The 22,262-nt window shown below is 49.0% G+C and overlaps 1 protein-coding gene across 1 annotated transcript; it reads left to right on the top strand.

Moving 5' to 3' along the window:
• The first annotated feature begins 125 nt into the window (after positions 1 to 125).
• On the top strand, positions 126 to 16,906 carry Trim35 (tripartite motif containing 35). The gene is made up of 7 exons (XM_048421741.3): positions 126 to 478; positions 585 to 1,302; positions 6,258 to 6,353; positions 9,005 to 9,235; positions 12,463 to 12,485; positions 13,234 to 13,352; positions 14,014 to 16,906. The coding sequence occupies exons 2-7, from the start codon at positions 868 to 870 to the stop codon at positions 14,613 to 14,615; spliced, it is 1,506 nt and encodes a 501-aa protein (XP_048277698.3). The 5' UTR covers positions 126 to 478; positions 585 to 867; the 3' UTR covers positions 14,616 to 16,906.
• The last annotated feature ends 5,356 nt before the right edge of the window (positions 16,907 to 22,262 follow it).

Consider the following 22,262-nt stretch of genomic DNA (forward strand, 5'->3'; position numbering starts at 1 on the left):
CCATAGCGGAAGGCTACTAAATTATCAGAAAGAAGCAGGAACCGGCAGTTAGAGAACATTCAGCTGTCATTCTTGGCAAGAATCCAGTGTGGATTAAAAAAAAAAAAAAAGTCCCTGCGTAACCCAGACTGGCCTTGGGCTCCTGATCCTCCTGCTTCAGGCTCTTAAGTGCTGAGATTGCAAGCATGTTCACCACGATTTTCTCATCCTGCCTTTAATGGAGCTCTGATGCCAGGAGCATGCTCCCATATTTATTCCTCTCAGGCGCCCTTTTCACGGAGACCACAGTTTTACGAACCGAACTCATTTATCTAACCACAAGCCAAGAATCGCAACTTGTCAGGTCTTAAGGCTACCTCGAGACTGTGTTAAGTCGGACCAAAGTCAGTGAACGACCTATGTGATGGTTTTGACAAACCATTCTCAGTGCTGCAAGACCCAGTCACTGCTTTGGAGCCGGGTTCGAGGACCTAAGGAGGTAAAACACGAACGTTCACTTCCACCTATCTTGGGAGTCTGAGACTTTGGGAATTAAGTAAGGATGGCGGCCCTCGGCTTCACTTTCTTTCCATTTCACAACATAGGTCTCGCACTGCGGTTGGGAACCAAGATCCTCACCCGTGTACCTACGTGGATTGCCCGGGAGGGAGCTGGGAGCGATGAGCCGTGACCAGGGACAAGAGACCAAGGACCACACCTCTTCCGGGAGACCCCGCACAAACCGGAAGTGGGCAGGTCAGCTCCCTTAACGCGCTTTCGCCATAGGTTGGAGTCGCGGTCGCTCTCCGCTTATCGGGCTGGGACCACGCCCACAGGCTGGTCAAGAAGGAGCCGTCGGTGGTGACCACGGAGGCAGTTGCTCCTGCGATGGAGCCGGGCCCCTCTGTGTCCCCTGGACCTTCTCGCTCCTTCAAAGAGGAGCTGCTGTGCGCTGTATGCTACGACCCGTTCCGCGACGCGGTGACGCTGCGCTGCGGCCACAACTTTTGCCGCCGGTGTGTGAGCGGCTGCTGGGAGGTGCAGACGACGCCCTCGTGCCCAGTGTGCAAGGAACGAGCTGCTCCCGGGGAGCTGCGCACCAACCACACGCTCAACAACCTGGTGGAGACCCTGCTGCGGGAGGAAGCCGAGGGCGCGCGCTGGACAGGTCGCCGATCCCCGCGCCCCTGCCGCACGCACCGCGCGCCTCTTACTCTCTTCTGTCTGGAGGACAAGGAGCTGCTATGCTGCGCCTGCCAGGCTGATGCCCGGCACCAGGAGCATCGCGTGCAGCCCATCAAGGACACTGCACAGGACTTTCGGGTGAGCAACGCGCCACCCACTCTTGGGGACCCCGGGACTGCCTCCTCTCCCTCCCCCAGGCCCAGCCACCTTCGTGTCCGCCTTCCAGGCCCCTCTGAACAGTGCTGCAGTGCACTGCCCTCAGACTTTTGGGCTTGTCATGTTCACTTTAGAAGGAGGTCAGGCCCTAGCTCGGATTCTGAGGCCTTGAGATTTCCCCAGTTCAGCGCCCCCGCCCCCTGGCTTGTGGCGCTGGCCTGCTGCATTTCTCCGATTACTCTTTTAGCATCAAATTTCAGGAGTTCCAGTGGCTATAATTAAACCAAGAGCAGCTGACACAGCAAAACTAGCGTGGGAAAGGGTGGATGTCCGTACTGCAGGGTCCAAGCATGGGCTTCATACATTCCGGGCAAGTACTCTACCACGCAGCTGCATCCTCAGCCTAGTTCTGATTTTGAGCCAAGCTCTTAAATTAGACAGGCTGGCCTTGAACTTGCTCTCCGCTAGCCTCAGCCTTCTAAGTGGCTGAGATTACAGGCCTGTGACTCAAGGCCCAGAGAGAAATCTTTGTTATAAAACAGAAAAAAAAAGGTTTTTTTTTTTTTGAGTAAACAAGGTCAGACATTTTCAAAAACCTTTGGCCTAATCGCTTAGAAATGCTCCATTGCTTTCCAGAGCACTCATACTGGCTTATCAACTGACTTTTTAAAAGGGCCTTTAATCCCACACTTGGGAGGCAGAGGCAGGCGGATCTCTATGAGTTCGAGACCAGCCTGGTCTACAAGAGCTACAGAGAAACCCTGTCTCGAAAAAAAGGGGGGGGGGGTCCTGAAATGTGCATTTTCCTCTGGCAGTGTCTTGTAACTTTTCTGTTTTTTAAAGCTACTGATGAACTCAAACAGCTAAATTTGTTTCATCCGCTACTAATAAATGGGTCAGACCCACAGTTGGGAGGGCTGAGTCTCGCTGCTAGGAAGCCCAGCATAGAGAAGAGGAAGCACGGCAAGAGCCCACAGCATCTGATCTCCAGACACCCTTCCCACACTCTGCTCGGTGGTCGTCCACTCTTCTTCCCACTTCCACCTGCAGAAATGCTAGATCCCTATTTGGTATAGCCAAAGTGGGCAGTCCGTAGGTTTGGGTCCTGATTTGAATTCCCCAAGGCTGGCAGATGTACAGATTAGCATGGGTGGTGTCCCCAGAATGCGGGCGGGGGACCAAGCCTCAACTGAAGACCAGTGAACCAGGGGGCAGGAAACATAGGTGTTGCCCACGACACCCGTCTGCGCTCTATGCGCCACCATACAGTTCGTGAACCCGGCAAGGGGCTGGAGATTCAAAGACACACAGACAGACAGAGGCAGAGACACAGATCATCCTTGATACCAAAATGCCCCAAGAATGCCCCCTTTATTGTGTCCAGGGGCAGCTTATATAGGGATAGCCACATCCCAGCCAAACGCACCAGAAACCATTCCCCTGCCGTCAGGAACTCCTGGGGCTCTTGTGCTTAGAGCAGCTGTAGGCACTCAGATCAGGAGAAAACAAGTTGTTTACAAGAAATTCAGGATCTGGGGGTTCACTGCTCCCAACACATAGGCTTGGAGATAGCCTTTTGTTCTTGTTCTGGGGAGGTCTCAGACAGTGAGGAGATCAAAGTTCATAATTCCTACTCTCAGGGAGGTAATCACAAATATCTGAAGGATGTAGAGGCTATAACCAGGTGAAGGAGGCCAGGGGAGCTATTTGTAAGCAGATGCTACAGCATGTAGAAGGTTCTAGAAGAGAGAAAGCATTAGACACCTAGTGAAACCAGGAGACCCAAGTGCTACCCTTCATTTTAGAATGGTGGTGTGGTGCCCTCCAGTGGGTGCTCAGCACAATTTAAGAGCTGGGAGTAGCTTAGTCTGAAAGATCCAGGAGGGCACACGCTGCGTGCTCAGATGCTCTATGGCCCATTCATTTATTCGTTTGTGAAATAAACACACTGAGGACCCTTTGTCTGCTGCACTCTGACTGCTTAGGTCCGTAGGACAGCCTCTCTGTCATTGTGGCTTGACACAGCCTAGGGCCATCTGAGGGAATTTTAACTGAGGGATTTCCCCAAAGAGATCAGCCAATCAGCCAATCCGAGAGATTGTCTAGTTGGTGATTGGTGTGATACACTGTGATCCTGGTGGTATAAGAAAGCTAACTGAACAACACGAGCCTGGGAATGACTCATAAAGCAGCATGCCTCCCTGATTTCCGAAGTTTCTGTACTAGTTCGTGCTTGATTTCCTGCCCTGACGTCTTCTGGTGAGGAAGTGTGACACGGAAGTATAAACCGGAATAAACATTTTTATTGTTGGTTGTCATGGCAACAGAAAGCAAACTAGAACCCTCTGCTTCTGGAAGTTGACATTTCAGAGGAGCGGGCGAGGCAGTTGGTTGGTAGATGAGCATGGTTCTGTGTGGTTGGATGTGGGTGTGAGTTGAGGAAGCAAGCAGCATAGGAAGGCCCACCCCAAGGTAAGAGTGGGGGGCTGATAGAGTAAGCACAGCCCTCCTGGGGCACCCGCTGGCATCCCCAGAGGAGGATTAGTGCTGATACCCAGCAGCACTAATCTTTGAGGACTGACTTACTCTGTGCTAGATCCTCTTAAGTATTAACACAGTTTGATGTCCACAGAAACCCTGACGCTGTGTGATGGTTAATCTTGACTGTGGCAGTAAAGCCCAACTGCTTGAGTGTCTGAAGGTGTTCCGAGAGTGAGACCCTGACCCTGTCAGTGAGTGCTCTCACAGGTTCATCATTTGATGGCCTCATTGGTAGGTGGTAAGTTAGGAGGTGGGGCCTAGGTGGAGGAAGGCAGTTTGTTGGGGGGTGTCCTTGGGGCTATATCTTGTATCCCTTTCTCAGCTTCTTGGACACATCTGCTCCACTCCCCCACCCCCTCCACCTCCCCACCCCCGTGATGGACTGAACCTGAACCAACACTTCTGAAACTGAGCAAAATGAAGAATTCTTCCCTCTGGTTGTTCTGTTAAGTTTGTGGCCCACAGCTCTGTAGACGTAATGAAGGCTATGTGTGTGGGTGTTTTTATTACTGCGGCCAAGCAGATCCATTCTGAAGACACTGACGGGGATGCTAATGAGCTGGGACTTCGCCCTAACACAGTGGGACCCGATGGAAGGGCTGACAAGATTTTAGAACATGTCATAGCCATCCAACCAGAGCTCAAGAAAGAACCTGAGTGCTCAGAGAGACCTTAGAAAGTCCTCAAGTCCAGTGTCCTCAGGGTTAGACAGAGTACACTTTTCTTTTGTGCGTGGATGGGGAAGTGGGGTGTGTGTGAGGGGGGGGTCTGGAGCTCACTGATTCAGCTAGGTTGTTGGCCCTTGAATCCCATCTAGTGCTGGGATTACAGATGTGGGCCACAGCCCTGTAGATATAATAAAGGGCGTGTGTGTGTGTGTGTGTGTGTGTGTGTGTGTGTGTGTGTGTTTTATTACTGCTGCTGGGCAGATCCAGTCTCTAACTCCAGTTCCACTGACTGCCCTTGCATAGTATCTGGATTCTGATTCCCAGTACCTACATTAAGATTATGGTGGGCCAAGGCTTGGGACATTGAGGAGGAGCCAGATGGATGATGAGGGAGTTTGCTGTGAGACCGTCTCCTGGTTTTGTCAGGAGCGACACCCATAAAGTCTCACCAGCATGACCGCATAAACATGAGCTGAACAGGACATTTGTTCACACCAACAGACATTCCAAAAGGGTGGGGGAAAGACCACACAGCCTCAGCCCTACACAAAGAACTACAGGCAACTAAAGCTGAGAGGGGAAGAGCCTTCCCCAGGAAGAGCACACCAGTTGGCTACCCAGTATCAAATGCTCAGCTATGAAAACACATACAAGCAACATTACAGACTGAGCAGGTTGTATTTAGGAATATCTGTATATAAATATATTCATGTGATGAAAATTTTAAAAAGGCAATGAAATTAAAAGCAAATGAGGTTTAATTATAATCTCAAAAATAAAAGAGAAATGTTAGATTAATGGTGGGGAGTGATTGATTGAGTGGACACCGGCCTTGCATCCCCTCCAGCCTTCAAGAGCATGTGGTCACTCACACGCCACGTACTACATCTGTACCACCAAAAGAAAAATACTAAGACTTTTTTTTATTTTTTTAAAGATTTATTATATATAATATTTTGTCTCCATGTACACCTACATGCCAGAAGAAGGCACCAGATCTCATTATAGGTGGTTGTAAGCCACCAAGTGGTTGCTGGGAATTGAACTCTGGATCTCTTGGCCATCTCTCCAGCCCTAAATACTTTTTAAGTACAAAGAACTAGTTGGGTGTGATTGCTTGTGTGATCCCATCGCTTGACTACATACATAGTGAGCCCGCGTGTGCTCTGGTGTAAGCCCTTGTCTCAGAAAAGTGCATAAATTTGCTGCTAAATGTATTTCCTGTAGTCCCAGCACCATTAAAGGAGAAGGTGGATATGGAGGCATATTTAGGTGAAATCTCATAGGACTATTTTTGCCTCTTGAGAAATGACGGGGACCATTTATACCATCTGTCCTGTTCAGAGTAGCTGTCGGCAGGTCCAGTTTGGGGAATGCCAGAATGAGCCAGTCGCCAAGCCATCTTGACGGTATCCCAATAGCTCTGGGATTCTAGGAGCAGCCATAAGCTGTTGTTTACTGTACGGTGACCAACTGGAACCCCTGAACCTTGCTTCCCACCTGTACCAGGTGTCATCTCCATTGCTGGGTTAGAGGATCGAGGAAACACGCATTTGCATTTCAGAGTTAGGGCTGTACCCAGCTTCCAGCTGTGCCTACAACATTTGGAGCAGACTGGCTTCCTCAGTTTATGGTTGAACTCCACAGTGTAATTCCAGCTGTGTTAGTTCCCCGGCCTGACTTCTAGTGCTAACTTGTCTCCCTGTCTCCCTGTGTTCCCCACAATAGGCCAAGTGTAAGAACATGGAGCATGTGCTTCGAGAGAAAGCCAAGGCCTTTTGGTCCCTGAGGCGTACCTTTGAGGCCATCGCCAAACACAATGAGGTAAGTGCTGGGGCAGGTGGGAAGTTTGGGAGAATTGAGAGGTGCAGGAAGATGAGTCCCTGGCTTTGGCTATGCCCTTTGATGCCACTGGGGACCCTCTGACACTGATGAAGGGCATGGTCAGGCCAGCAGCCACAGGAGTGCATGCAGAAGACACCATCATCTGTACCGTGTGTTAAAGATTAACATCTGTGGTGTCACGCATCACCAGCTCATGGTCAAACCAGTGGTGACGTAGGGCTCATTAGAGAGCATACGATACCTTCCAGTTCTCCTTCCAGAATGATCTGTGGCTGTCAAACTCCCCACCCCACAGCTGTAACTCACCTGGCCTTCCCACCTGCCTCAACTCCCCTGCAGTCAGTGTCCAGGCACCTGAGCGAGCAGTCTTAGGTAAACCATGTCAGCCATGGCATGCTTGTACTTACACCGCCCACTAGTGGCCCCTTCCCCTGATTCTAGTAGCTTCTAGACTTTCTTGCCCTATACCTGCCCATCTGGTGGCCATCTCTGTTCCTTTACTGGTCCCAGTTTCATCAGGTCTGCACTCTAAAGTCTCAATTTGCATATTCCTTCTGGGAGCTGCTCTTTGAACACAGTTCCCAAGATCGCCATACCTCATTACTCTACTGCATGTCTCCCTGAACACTTAACCTGCAATTTACCTTTCTATTTTGCTTTTTATCTGCTCCCGTCAGAATGTAAGGAATGCAAGCACCTTCATTATTTCTCGTATCATAATGTTCTAGGCATAAGCTTTTGGCTGGTGTAAACGCCACAACAAGGCACAGTGAGGCCTTGACCTTGGGTGCACAGGTACTGGAGGGTCCAGAGAGTCAGGAAGGCTACATCAGGTGTCAGACTAGAGCTAGAGAAACCATTAGAAACAGTTCGCAAGCTGGCGGGACAGGGACTACAGGAGCAGGCTGTGTAGTAGAACCAGCCCAACCCTGAGTGCTCAGGAAGTCCCTTCGCCCTACCAAGTGGGAGCAGTCAGTCTCGTGCAGTCTCTCTTTAAGCATTCAGAACGATGCGTGGAAGCAGCAATGGAGAGAAGCCTTCGTGATGGCTCACAGACCAACAAGCTGACTTGAGTCTTTGGAAATCAACTTGTCATCATGTGTATTAGGGTTCTCTAGAAAAACGGAACGTGCCCACCATTTCTGGATTCCAGATAATTCCAGCTGTAGTCAAGTTGACAACCAAGCACAGCCATCCCAGGATGTCAGAGCCCTGAGTGACCTGAACTGCAAGTGTTTACGTATTGGTCTTTTGGAGGCAGGGTCATGCTATGTAGCCCTGGCTGGCCTTGAACTCACGGAGTGCCTCCCGAGTGCTAGAATTAAAGCTCTTTTTCAGTTAGTTATTGTTCCTAGGAAATGAGGGTGGATTGTGTTTATATATATGCTGCACATAATTTTCCTAGCATGCCATATCTTCAGTGAACTGGATTTCTGTTATTTTTCAGCAGGTCATTTTGTCATTATCGTCTCAGAGCCATAGTGTGTACTGAGCTTTGAGTCCCTGCATTAGAGGACAGCCTGCTGTAGCTAGAACATGTGGTTTGAATTATTTTTCTGATAATCACCCTGGCATTACATATATGAATTTCATCTAATTACTGATTTTACTGCATGTTCTAGCTCGGGGTTTTGTTGCCGTGACAAACACCATGACCACAGCTTATGGAAGGAAAGGGTTTGTTTCAGTCTGTAGGTTCCAGTCTATCATTAAAAGACATCAGAGCAAGGACCTGGGCAAGTCTGTCCCGTAGAACATTACCTCTGACCAAAGAACTTGCGCCACATCCAAGAAGTACAGCAGGAACCATGGAGGATGCTGTTTGCTTGCTGGCTAACAGACCGGCTTAGAGCTAGCTTTCTTACAGACTGCAGGACTACCTGCTTAGGGAGTGTACTTTTCATAATAACCTGGGTCCTCCTATGTTATTAACAACCCAGAGTCCCCCACAGATGTGCCCACAAAGCCATCTGATCTAAGCAGTTCCTCAGATGAAATTTTTAGTCCCAGCACTGAGGAGGAAGAGGCAGGTGGATGTTGGTAAGTTCAAGGACAGCCTCCTGGCCTATGCAGTAAACCTCAAAACCAGGAAGTTATGCTCACACACTCCATCATATTCTTTCTGGGAGCCTTCGGAGTTTCATGTGCTAAGTGGTGATTTTCTTCTTCCACAGACAAGTATTTCTTTGCTTTTCCTCTGAGGATCTGCATAGTTTGTCCTCACTGCTTTTGTGGTTGTGGCTTGGAATGTGGGTGTCATTAAAATAAATACTTGCAGCCATGTGGTAGTGGCGCACACCTTTAATCCCAGCACTTGGTAGGCAGAGGCAGGCAGATATCTCTGAGTTCGAGGCCAGTCTGGTCTACAGAGTGAGTTCCAGGACAGCCAGGACTGCTACACAGAGAAACCCTGTCTTGAAAAACAAATATATTTAACAACAACCATAATAAAATACTTGCCACAACTATACCAAACCATCTGGACCTATAGAGGTAGCCTGATCTTTATCTTTAGGGGTTCCTCATGTCACATCTAGAGCCTTTGAGTTGCTTTGCTGAAAGTAGTCACCAGCTAGGGGCAGCCCAAACCTGACTCCTGACCTTGTGGGCTTCTTCCTGCTCTGGTGCAGGTACAGACGACTTGGCTGGAAGGCCGCATCCGGGATGAGTTTGACAAGCTCCGAGATTTCCTGAGGGTGGAGGAACAGGCCACTTTGGATGCCATGAAGGAAGAGAGCAGAAAGAAGCACCTGCTGGCCGAGGAGAAGATGAAACAGCTGGCGGAACAGACTGAGGCCCTGGCTCGTGAGATTGAGCGCCTGCAGATGGAGATGAAAGAGGATGACATGACCTTCCTCATGGTGAGATGCTCAGGATCTGATCTGAGGGTGGGAGGGGTCAGGGGCCAGCAGCTCAAGACCCCCCGCCCACAGCAGGCTTCCTGTGGTGCTGCGAGGACCTCAGTGGCGTGGCTTCCGCCAGAGCGGTGGCTTGGCAGCTTTGAATTGTCCTCCTGCCCCTGCCACCATTTCTTACTAACTTTACTCTTTCCCCATCCCAGATGAAATAGTCTTTTTAAATTGTGCAACAATTCAAACTTAAAAAAAATGTAATTACATTTTTATTTGTTGTAGATTGGTGTCTTAGGGTTTCTATAGCTGTGAAAAGACACCATGACCATGGCAACTCTTATAAAGGAGAACATTTAATTGGGGCTGACTTACAGTTCAGAGGTCTAGTCTATTGTCATCGTGACAGGAAGCATGGCAGCAGACATGGTGCTGGAGAAGTAGCTGAGAATTCTACATCTGGATCATCAAGCAGCAGCAAGGGAGGAAGTGAGCCACTGGGTCTGGCTTGAGCTACTGAAACCTCAAAGCCCAGTAAGGCCACACCCCCGATAGTTCCACTCCCAGTGAGTCTATGGGGAACATTCTCATTCAAACCACCACAGTGGGTACACATTGCAAAGCGCCTGTGTGGGAGTCAGAGCAGCTAATGGTGGTCAGAGTCTTTTACTATGGGTCCCAGACAGCAGCCATAACTGCTGAGCCGTTTAGTTGGCCCCGATTGTTTTATCTTAGGATTCTCTCTCTCATCTCCCCTTTCTCTCTCTGCTCCTTCCCCTACCTCCTTCCCTCCCTTTGCATTGGTGGCTCCAAAGCCCAGGCTCTGTGCAGGACAGGTGCTCTTAACTGAGGCACATGCTCAACCCTTTATCCTTGATCTTTTCTTTCTTTGTTTTTTGTTTTTTTTGTTGTTGTTGTTGTTGTTGTTGGGAGGCTGGAGTGGGGGGAGTTTCCCTCTGCCTTCTTTCTCTCTCGTTAAAGAAAGAGTAATTCCAGGCTGAGGAGATGGCTCAGTAAAGTGCTTACCTTCTGAGCATGAGGATCCAGGCTGATCCTGGAACCTGTCATTGGCTAGGCAGCCTAGACTGTTTGGTGAGGTCCAGGGCAGTAAGGACACTATGTCAGGAACAAGGCAGATAGCCCCTGGGGAGTGAGCTGAGGTTGACTCTAACTCCAGGAGCACATGTGCGTGAGTACCTGGACCTGCACACAGGCACAGAGCAGGAATTCTGTTCCTCCTTTTCTCTGGGTGGCGGTGGCACACACCTTAAATCCCAGCACTCGGAAGGCAGAGGCCGGCGGATCTTTGTGAGTTCAAGACCAACCTGATCTATAGAGCGAGTTCCAGGACAGGCTCTAAAGATACACAGAGAAACCCTGTCTCAATTTTTTTTTTCATTTTCTTTCATCCGTTTATTGATTTTTGTCCTTTTTTGCAGAGACGTTTCTGTGGCCTTATAATGAATAAGCTACTTTATAATATATCAGTCCCAGTGGCAAGGTGGTCTCTGTGCCTCAGGCATAGTGAGGTCTCTCTGGAGAGTCTTGCAGTGGTGTGAGAAGGGACAAGAGCATTTCCATGTTCAGTCAGTGGCCTCACATTGAAGTCTTGAACAGGTTGTCCTGTACCCAGAATGCTCCTGGAAAAGAAAACATCACTTGATGGTTTCCAAAAGCTGTGTTCCTTACTTACCCTTTTCCTTCTGATGACCAAATAATTTCCCTTGTATGTTGTGTTTTACACTATTCATAATATAATGTAATTCATAAAATAATTTTGTTATCCATCCACCGATCCTCATTTAAGTTATTTCTTTTGCTTTTTGTGGGGAGTGGGACTCCAAACATGTATGTACTGTTTTTGTGTGGACATGTATTTACTTCTGGTTGTGTACCCAAGAGCAGATTTCTGGCTTATTTGATAATTCTGCTTTCCCCATGAAAGGGCTGCTAGGCAGTTTTCCAAAGCAGCCGTGTTGTTTTGTGTTCCTGTCAGCCGAGTACGAGAGCCAAGATTCTGTACCTCTTAGCCACTTTTTCCATTCCATAGCCCTTCTTATGAGTGGGGTGCTGTCTCACTGCTTCCGATGGGCATTCTCCAGGTAGCTGATGACAGTAGGCTTCTGTTCATTCATGTCAGGTGCCTCTGGATCATTATTGGTAGCTCTTCTATGTCCATTTAATTTCTTTATACAGTTTTCTTCCTTTTTTTTTTCTTTTTTTTTTTCTCTTTTTTTCTTGTGGAGGTGGGTAGGGAGAGGTGCAGGTTTTTTCTGAGTAGACCTGACTGTTCTGAAACTCATTCTGTAAGCCAGGCTGGCCTCAAACTTAAGAGATCCACCTGCTTCTACCTCCTGAGTGCTCGGACTGCAGGTGTGTGCCGCCATGCCCGCTGTGCAGTTCCCGTCAGGTTGTCTTTTCATTGTTTAGCTGTGAGCTGTCCTTTTATGCTCCAGTCTAAGTCTTTTCTCAGTCTTAGCTCTTTATTTAAATCTTAGACTTATTTTAATTGGTTTTTTATCTGCTACAAGGCAGAGACCTGGCCTCCTCCTGTGCTGTGCTGCTATTCAGTTGTACCCTCACCATTGGCTAGAAGAGAGTCTGTCAGCTGACCTGGGTTTCCTGCAGAAGCTCTAAATGTGAAGCTTCCGTTATCTAGACTGTAGTCCTGTCCTCGTTAGACCGTGGTCCTGTCCTTGTTACACCGTGGTCCTGTCCTCGTTAGACTGTGGTCCTGTCCTCGTTAGACCGTGGTCCTGTCCTCGTTAGACCGTGGTCCAATCCTCGTTAGACTGTGGTTCTGTCCTCGTTAGACCGTGGTCCTGTCCTCGTTAGACCGTGGTCCTGTCCTTGTTAGACTGTGGTCCTGTCCTCGTTAGACCGTGGTCCTGTCCTTGTTAGTCTCACCACTTTCATCACAGTAGCTTTCGTAGCAAGTTTGAAATTGGGGAGTAGGAGTCCTCCACCTTAGTTGTTTCTCAAGGTTGCTATCCTACATTTCCTAAAACTCTTGGTGAATTTTAGAATCAGTTCTAAGTGTGACCTGGTTTCCTTCGGCTGTGTCTTCACCATGGTGCCTGGGACTTGGAAGGGGTGACACTGAATCTGAGATGAGATCCACATTGGGTGTGTGACATCTGAGTGACACCAGGTCTGCTCGCCATGAGTGGGGCGCCTGGCCACTCTTCTTCAGAAATTCCCTGCACTTTCTTACTCTGTCTCTGCCTTTTTCCCCCCAGAAACACAAGAGCCGAAAACGCCGGTAAGTTATCAAGCATGATGGAGGGGAGGGAGTGGGCAGACAGAAAGTCGGGGCTACTCTGTCCAGTGGCTGACAGGCCAGGCAGCTGTCGTGCCCAGCTGGGTGGGATCCAGAGGGAGGGGTAGAGGCCAGCCAAGGGGAGCTTTCTAAAGGCATTCCAATGCTGGTTGCCATGAAGGCAGAGAGTTGTTTTGGAACATAGAGGTTCGCTAGTCTCCAGGGATTTACAGAACCAGGCACATGACTCGTGTTTCTCAGTTATCAGCAGGCCTGGTTTTTGGCTGGCTTCCTTCTTCCGAGAGCATTGCGTTGTTGTGGGTGGATGCTCGTTGGACTCTCCAGGATGGATAAGGAAGAGATATGTCCTGTCAGAGATGGGAGTGAGTACTCTAGGCTGTAATGAGTTCCCAGTCTCTGCAGGCGCTCAGCAAAGGCCAGTTAGCACTGTGGCTCTTTTGGATTCAAGTTCTGTTAAGGCCCTTCCAGCTTGGCCCTCTCATGAGCTGGTGACTCAAGTGTGATTTCTACCTATGAGGATGGCAGCTAGGTTGGAGACCCTCCCACTGTGTCTCCCAGTTGCTAAAGGGCTGTGGCAGCCCAGTGTTCTTCTTGCTCAACCCAGGTTTGTCTTGGGACAGATGGCCACAAAGCTTAGGTATGAGGCAAGGGAAGCAGTCCTGTTGTTTGTAGTAGACTCAGTCAGGCATGCCTGCCTGGCCCCAGCCAATGCCCAGCCTTCCTTTTCCAGACTCTTTTGCACTGTAGAGCCAGCTCCTCTCCAGCCTGGCTTGCTGATGGATGCGTGCAAGTATCTGGAGTCCCTGCAGTACCGTGTCTGGAAGAAGATGCTTGGGTCTGTTGAATCTGGTAAGGATGCAACGAGGTGCTCCAGGCCAATGGAGACCATCCCGTGCCACAGAGACAGCCAAGCTACTCAACTTTTCCCCCTGCAGCCACTTCCAGGCATGCCCAAGGCCCCTGGTCCTCCCTGCTCTGCTGCACTTCAGAGAGGCTAACACTCTTTTCTATATTCATAACTCTAATATTCAAGATGGAAGACCCAACTCTAGGTCACCTCCCCCAAGGTCACTCTGACTCTCTCCTGCCAGTGTGCCCTGGTTTCATGCCTAGAAATGGCAGTGGCCCAGGGGAATGTTACTTGAATCTCTTAGGTGTCCTGGGAGCATGTGAACCTTCGTACTTCCTAGTCATGTGCTGGGTTAGTCTTCCGTGGCTGCTATGACAGAGGACCACAAATTGGCATTGCTTGAGTGTCATTGGCTTGTGACTGACAAACGTGCTTCTGCCTTGGTTGGTCATATAACATTTCTTTCACTGTGTCTATATCTCTAACCCATTCCCAAATAAGATTACATCCTGAGATACTGGGACTTAACACTTATCTTTTGGGGTGGGGGTAAAGTGTGACTTCTGTCACCCGAGCAGCCCAGGACAGTTCCATGCATGCGTTGGGGGCAGAAGAAGGGTGTCCAGTCTGCTGACTCTCCCTTTCTCTCTCTGTCTCCAGTGCCCTTCAGCTTGGATCCCAATACAGCTGCCGGCTGGCTCAAAGTGGCTGATGACCTCACGAGTGTCATCAACCATGGCTACCGCGTGCAGGTGGAGAATCCAGAGCGCTTCTCCTCGGCGCCCTGCTTGCTGGGCTCTCAAGTGTTCTCGAAGGGCTCCCACTCTTGGGAGGTGGATGTGGGTGGCCTACCGAGCTGGCGGGTGGGTGTGGTGAGGGTGCAGGCACACGTGCAGACGCAGGCACAGGCTGATGGGGGCGGCGAGGGCCACTCACACAGCTGCTACCACGACACCCGTTCCGGCTTCTGGTACCTCTGCCGCACGCAGGGTGTGGACGGAGACCACTGCATGACTTCAGACACAGCCACAGCCCCTCTTGTCCAGGCCATGCCACGCCGGCTGCGTGTGGAACTGGAGTGTGAGGAGGGTGAGCTGTCCTTCTATGACTCTGAGCGCCACTGCCACCTGTACACCTTCCATGCCCACTTTGGGGAAGTGAGGCCCTACTTCTACCTGGGGTCCTCTCGGGGTGATGGGCCCCCAGAGCCTCTGCGCATCTGCCATCTGCGTGTCTCCATCAAGGAAGAGCTGGACATCTGAGCTGCCGGAGTCTGTGGACACTGGACTGGGGACCTCTTTTGTCCCAGTGTCCTCTGGTAGCCCACTAGTGACACTCATGCAACATCCTGTATCCTGTTGTCTTTTCTGTGACTCCCTGTCCCCCTGTGCCTCTGTCTTTGTTTTTGGTCCCTTTCCTGCCCCAAAGTTAAAAGTCATCCCGAGATATGCTTGGTGAGCTAGGCACCACCTACAGAGTCGTGGCACCGTTGGGATGTGGGTTTTCTGACTCTGTTTTCTTGTAGAATGGGCGTTTTAAATGTGGGTGGCCGTTTTTAGAGATGATTAGGCCACCTGTCAGAGATGCTTTGAGTCAGTTTGTCACATTTCCCAGGAGGAAAGCCTTGTCAGGCCACACACACACACACACACACACACACACACACACACACACACCCTAGGATTGGTCGAGAGAAGTGGACAGAGCCTTCACCCAGACTTTCCTACCCCAGAAGGACAAGCTAGGCATTGGCCAGCCTAAGTGGACAGTGTGGCTTTTGGCAGTTGGTCTGAGGCCCAGGAGTTCCCGTTTGCCCAGCACTGACTGCGATGGGTAGGGCAGGAGAGTCCTGGCCTGCTCTGTGGGACACTCTGGAGTACAGCTCAGTCAGCGGCCGTCACAGCATAGGCAGCTGTAAGCTCTTGGCAGTGGTTAAGGATTGACCAGTTTCTAGTCAGTGGCATGAAGGCCAAAGCACCAGAATGCAGTGAGAAGGCAGTCGGTACTGGCTGGGCCAGGATCCCAAGCTCTGCTCCTCAGTCTCAGGCGGAGCTTCCAGTTGACATGGAATTGACCCTGATTCATGCTTTGAAAGTTTCCCCTGAAATTGTCCAAGGTTTCTAAAATACATGAAAGCAAGGAAGGAAGGAAGGAAAGAAGAAAGGAAGAGAGAGAGAGAGAACTGTTTTTGCCCTCTCTCTGGGCCTCAGTTTCCATATCTGTGAATTAGCTGTAGTCTTGAAAATCATGGAGGAAGTTCTGAGAAGGGGCCTGGCGGAGGCGGGGGTACTGTGTCTGCAGCCTGACCCTGGAATCCAGAGAGTCCTGGCCCTATCTGCCCTTCTCCTCATTGGCTTCAGTCCACTTGTTCTTGCTCTGCTCTCTGCCAAGTTTCACCCCAACTTCTCCTTTGTGTGTACCTCTCCATTTTCTTTCTCAGTCTTGACTATAGATGGCGTCTGATTGCCAGCCACCAAGTCCCAAGTGGTGTTGTAAAGAGACATATCTTCCCGGGTGTACTGTCACAATCGGACACGTTACTGACCTAGGACCTGGCATCCCAGTTTCAGCCTGCACCCCACGTTACATAAGTCTGATGTTTTAAACCATGCCGCTCACCCACTAATTGGCTATAAATAGGTCATATACATTGCTTATCTAACAAGTGGGGCCTCGGAAGAAACCCTGTAGTGCAGGCCAGGCTGGAAGCAGGAACAGCGCTGGCAAACCATTACCTTGTGGCAGATGCTTAGGCACTTTGGGATCCAAGTAGGGGTGAAAGGGTATGCCCTTGGTGCGGGGCATCTACTTTACGTGTGAGAAGCTTTTTCTGAAATCACTGTTACAATGAGCTTTTTATTTTCACTTTAATTCTTTTTAAATAGGGAAATTTCAGTGACCTAGACTCTTTTAGAAATATTTAACTTGACCCACAATGGACATTGTTTTCTTTCAGTGCTTTTGTAAGCACAAATTCCTATTGTACCTCACTTGTACGTGACCTGATGCTCTTCATTGTAAGATTTCATGGTGTGCAGTGTGCAGTGAGTGTCCCGTTTAGTTTGTTACAGCTTTTTTTTTTTTTTAGCTATTATGAGTATAGCTGTTATAAAATTTGTGTGCAAGTTTTGTGTGGACGTGTTTTTTATTTTTTTAATTCTCTGCCATATACCTCAGAGTCTGTTTTCCAGGTCATATGATAATTGTATTAAGCCCTTTGAGGACTCGCCAAACTGTTTTCTAAGAGAGCCCAACCGTCTTCTACTCCCACTGGCAGCAGGTGAGGGCTGGGTTGTTACACATCCTTGCCAGCACTGTACCCTCTAACTTAGCTGTCCTAGTGAGGAAGAAGTGTGTCTCATTTGGCCTTTAGTTGCCATCCCTGACGGCTAAAATGGAGCATCTTTCTTGTGTTTGCTGTGTATCTACCTAAGAGACTTAAGCCTTTGCCCATTGGGTTGTCTGTCCTTTAATTATGAAGTTTTACGAGTTTGTTATGCATTCTAGATAAAAGTTCTCTGTTAAATAAATTACTTATAAAACTTTCCTCCTATTCAGTGAGTTGTCTTTTTACTGTCTTCAAAATATTTTTTTAAGGGGCTGGAGAGATGGCTCAGTGATTAGGAGCACTTGCTGCTCTTTCAAAGGACCTGCATCCAATCCCCAGCACCCATATTGAGTGGCTCACAACTACTTGTAATTTCAGCTTTAGTGGATCTGGCATCTGGTACCCACGTGCATGAAGAGCAGGAAGTGCTCTTAACTGCTGAGCCATCTCTCCAGCCCCCTTGTACTGTCTTAGTGATGTTCCTTGGAACTCAGATGTTTACAATTATGATATCCAGCACATTGGCTTTCTTTTCCTTTCTCACATCTTCTTAAGATCCTGGGCATTTCCCTGAAGCACGTACAACACAAGACCGGTGTTTTGGCTCAGGAATGGAGCAGTTGTACTGTTGACAGGCCCTTGTCCAAGAGTCTACCTTCTTTCCAGCTCTCCTACCTTCTTGTCCTCTTACAAACCTTCATTACTGCTAAAGGTAGTGAGAAGTTTCTGCACCCCGCTAAGCCTCTCTGCCGACGGGGCAATATAATCAAACCAAAGCAAACTGAGTTAGGAAAATCCCAGGTTTAAGGATAAAATGCTCCCGGATGATTTTCCAGCACCCCAGAGAGGAGACAGGAAAGGAAGACCTAAAAACCACACGTCTGGGGGGAGGGGCTGTTTAAATACCCTGTGGGAGTGGTCTTGAGTATCTCTGGGGAGGGATCATTTGGTGGGCTTTCTGAGATGTGAGAGTTTGGAGCGGGGTTGAGTAGGGGTCTTGGGATGGACTTCCGCACCTGTTCAGGCTCCCCTTCCGAACTCATCCTGTCTTGTTCCTAGAGGAGCCATCCTTCCATGTCCACTTGGTCACCCTAAGGGGCTGCATACTCAAACCTGGGTGGATTTCTCCGGTGCTGTGTTCAGAGGGCATATTACCTTTCTTACCAAGGTTCTCTGACTCCTACACACAAGATTCTAGCTGGGTGAAACTTGGTATCCTTCAGACATGTCACCTGGTACATACAGGGACATTTCCATGACAGGGACCTTTTGAGACTGGGTCTTTTGGGGCATTTCCTGCCTGCCCATGTTCTCTCCTTATAGCAGTGGAGTGTCCCAGCTCCTCAGTCCAGTGCCACCTGGAGGGTCTTTGGGACAGAGAATCCTGACAGTGGAGCTTCTGCACACCAAGGGACAGGAGAACCCCTTCCTCGGTCAGGCTTGAGTGTTCACAGGCTGTTTTCACCTTGCCCCTCCTTGCTTCTGGAGGATGGACTGTCAACAGAATATGGTCTTTGGTTCAATAGAAGCCTCTGTAACTGGCTAGTGATGAGACGGGGCCAGGATTTGTTTATTTGAGACAAGAGTGTCACACAGGTCTCATGTGTAGCCCTTGCCGGCCTGGAACATGCTGTGTGGACCAGGCTGACTTCACAGAGATGTACCTGCATCTGCCTCCCAAGTACTGGGATTAGTGCGCAATCACACCCAGCCCAAGATCTTTTTTTAAATATTTGTATTGTTCCTGTTTGTATGTATGTGCCTACAGGGGCCAGACGAGGGTGTCAGATCTCTTGAAGCTGGAGTTGCAGGTATTTGTGAACTGCCTGACATGGGTGCTGGATCTGAACTTCATTCTCATAGAGCAACAAGTGCTCTTAGTCATAGAGCTATCTACAGCCCCAAAGGAGTTTTCTAAACACTTTAGGAACATAACTACCTCTCCCAGAATGCTCCTATTCCTTTGCCTCCATTGCCTCCATGACCTAGAGCTCCCCTGCCCACCACTGTGACTTGCCTATCTTGCTAGTTTCCATGATGAGTGTAGGAGCCACATGACCACCTGTCCAGCCCTAAATCCAGAGATGTCATTGGACCACTAGATGGCTATTGTGTGGTTATACAGTTGGGTACCACTTTTGGGTAGCCTGAGGAGACGAGCAATTAATTCATCCCAGATAGGGCACAGACCACAAGGACGATGACAGCTGCCGGGTTAATGACTTTATTGGGATGACTTCCAGATGCCTGAGTAGATCCAAGGCACCTGTACTACCTTGGAGTCTGCCCCGGTGTGGGTAAATGGTCCCAAGCTGCATTGCTGGGACTTCCTGCACAACTCATTGGCAGTTCGACCAAAGAATGTCCTCCCTAGCAATTGCTTGTCGTGTATGCCACCTTAGCGAGAGGAACTTAGGATTCTTGGTTCTTGAACTTAACTGAGTCCTGAAAGGTTCTTTAAGTTTTAAAAATAATCTTTCAAAAGTTAAATGTATTTATTTGGTTGGCTGAATGCACGCCACAGCACCTGTTTGGAAGCCAGGGCACAACTTGCGGAGGTCTGGTCACTCTGTGGGTGGTATAGGAGTTTCTTCTGTTCATGTGTTGCCTTCATTGGTTAATGAGTAAAGAAACTGCTTTGGGCCTGATAGGGCAGAACTTAGGTAGGCGGAGAAGACAGAACTGAATGCTGGGAAGAAGGGCAGAGTGGGAGACGTCATGGATCTTCTGCCTGAGACAGATGCTGGTTAGAATCTTGCTGGTAAGCCACAGTCACGTGGCGATACACAGATTAATAGAAATGTGTTAAATTAAGATGTAAGAATTAGCCAATAAGAAACTAGAGCTAGGAGGGGAGGAAGTGGAAATTTTTATAAACAAACAAATAAATTAATTAATTAATTTTAAAAAAAGAAACTAGAGCTAATGGGCCAAGCAGTGTTTTAATGAATACGGTTTCTGTGTGGTTATTTTGGGTGTAAACTAGCCGGGCAGTCGGGACAAACAAGGAGCCACATCTCTTCTTGTAACATGTGGGTCCTGAGGATCAAACTCAGGTTTGGCAGCAAGTGCCTTTACCCTCTGAACTGTCACCACCCGCTCCTGTGAGAGCTTTATGAGAGGCCCTGCACCTTCTAGAAGGAACCATTTCAACTTGTGGGAAATGACCATTTCACAACCGTATAAAGATATTTCTGTCAAAGATGGGCCATGAGGGAAGGTCCTGTAAGATTATAAATGGCCTAAAAATGTGTGTCCAGCTACATCTTGGGTGTCATTCCTTAGGAGTAATCTGTTTTTTGTTTGTTTGTTTTGTTTTTTGGGGTTTTTTTTTTTTGAGACTTCTCTCCCTGGCCTGGAACTCACCAAGTTGGTGGCTAGTGAGCCCCTTAGAGCCACCTGTTTCTGCCTACCCAGTTCTGAAGTTCCTAACACATGCCATTGTGTGCAGCTTTTTATGTGGGTTTGGGGGAATCAAGCCTAGGTCTCTGCTTAGACAGCAAGGACCTTACTGATGGAGCCCCTCCCTGGCCCAGGACTGAGAAGTTCTCCCTATGCCTTTTCCATGCTTAGTCACATGGCTGGCTACTGTCTTAACTGTTGCTCTCGGGATCAGCACAGTGACGGGAGAGTGAACAGAGCAGCTGTCCGTTGTAGCATCTGGGGGTGTAGCAGATGGCATCCGGTTTTGCGTATAGTCCACACAAACATCTCTGGAGGCTGCATCTCAGGTTGTGACCCCGTTACGAAGCAATGTGTGGCTTGTCTAGTTGTCATGCATTGTGGGTTGGAAATTTTGTCCCCGAAAGCTCCATGAAACAGGCATCAAGCCTGTTCTGTACACCTTTAGACCCAGCACTCAGGAGGCAGAGACAGGCAGGACTGCAGAGTGAGTCCACCTTTTTTATTATTTTTATTAAATTTGTTTTTTCAAAAAACAATCTTTTCTCATTTTACACACCTATCTCCATTCCCACTCCCTCCCCTTCTCCCACTTCTCCCACTTTTCTCACTGTCCCAGTCCCCCATTTACTACTCAGAAAGAGTAAGGCTTCCCAAGGGGAGTCAACAAAGTCTAACACATCACTTTGAGGCAGGACCAAGGCCCTCCGCTCTATGTCTAGGCTGAGTAAGGTATCCCTCCAAAAAGAATAGGCTCTAAAATGCCAGTTCAAACAGTGGAGATAAATCTTGGTCCCATTGCCAGTGGCCCCACAGACTGCCCCAGCCATATAACTGTCACCCACATTCAGTGGGCCTAGTTTGGTCCTACCCCACCCACCTGCACCGCTACCAGTCCAGAGTCAGTGAGCTCTCACTAGCTCAGGTCGGCTGTTTCTGTGAGTGTCCCCATTATGATCATGATCCCTTTGCTCATTGCTCTTTCCTCTCTTGGACTGGTCTCTGGAAGCTCAGCCCAGTGTTTGGCTGTGGATCTCTGCATCCACTTCCATCAGTTGTTGGATGAAGGTTCTATGATGACAATTAAGGTAGTCATCAATCTGATTACAGGGCAAGGCCATTTCAGGTACTCTCCACTCTTGCTTAGGGTCTTAGCTGGGGTCATTCTTATGGATTCCTGAGAATTTTCCTAGTGCCAGGTTTCTTGCTAGCTCCATAATGGCTCCCTCAATCAAGATACCTCATTCCTTGCTCTCCCTCTCTGTCCTTCCCCTATCTCAACCATCCCATTCCCTCGTGTTCTCCTTCCTCCCCTTCTTCCCTCTCATTCCCCTTCCATACTCCCTCCCCAACATCCCCCCACACTCCCAGTTTTTGGAGATCGTGTCTAATTCCCCTTCCCAGGGGAATCCATCTATGTCTCTCTAGGGTTCTCCTTGTTACCGAGCAGAGGCAGGCAGGTCTGTGAGTTCAAGGCCAGGCAGGACTGGACAGGAGTCCCTGTCTTAAAAAACAAAACAAAACAAAACACTGCTGTCCTTCATTTGGGGAAGAGAACAGCACACAAAATCTGAAGTTCAGGAGCCTGGGTCCAGATGCCAGCCTTGTGATGGACAAGCTACCAAGTCTTTGCAGCATTTCCCACGAAGACCTGAGGATAACAGTATCAGAGGATTCACTGAGGTGGCTTAGAGTAAAAGTGCCGGGTGCTCTATCTTAAGCCTTGTATAGGTTTCTTCTATGTCAGTTAGTTCTTCAGAAAGTGGCAGATGCTACATTTTGAAATCGTGATTTCTCAACAGCGAATCCTGGAGACAAGAGAGAAGTTGAGGAATGTACATTGTTAGAAGCCCATTAAAAACAAATGTTTTCCCCTTTGAATTTAACAAGGATACATCCAGGGTCTGGAGGTGTAGGCCTGTAATCCCAGTTCCTGGAGAGGCTGAGGCAGGAGGATCATAACTTCAGGGCCGCTCAGGCATCTTAGTGAGACCATCCAAATAAAAGTGGAAAGCCCTGGGGCTGAAGAGATGGTTCAGTGGTTAAGAGCACTGGCTGCTCTTCCGAAGGTCCTGAGTTCAAAGGTCCAGCAACCACATGGTGGTTCACAACCATCTGTAATGAGATCTGGTGCCCTCCTCTGGCGTGCGGGCATACATGGAGGCAGAATGTTGCATAC

Source organism: Myodes glareolus, chromosome 12 (assembly GCF_982192425.1).
Source record: "Myodes glareolus chromosome 12, mMyoGla1.1, whole genome shotgun sequence".
Lineage (NCBI taxonomy): Eukaryota > Metazoa > Chordata > Mammalia > Rodentia > Cricetidae > Myodes > Myodes glareolus.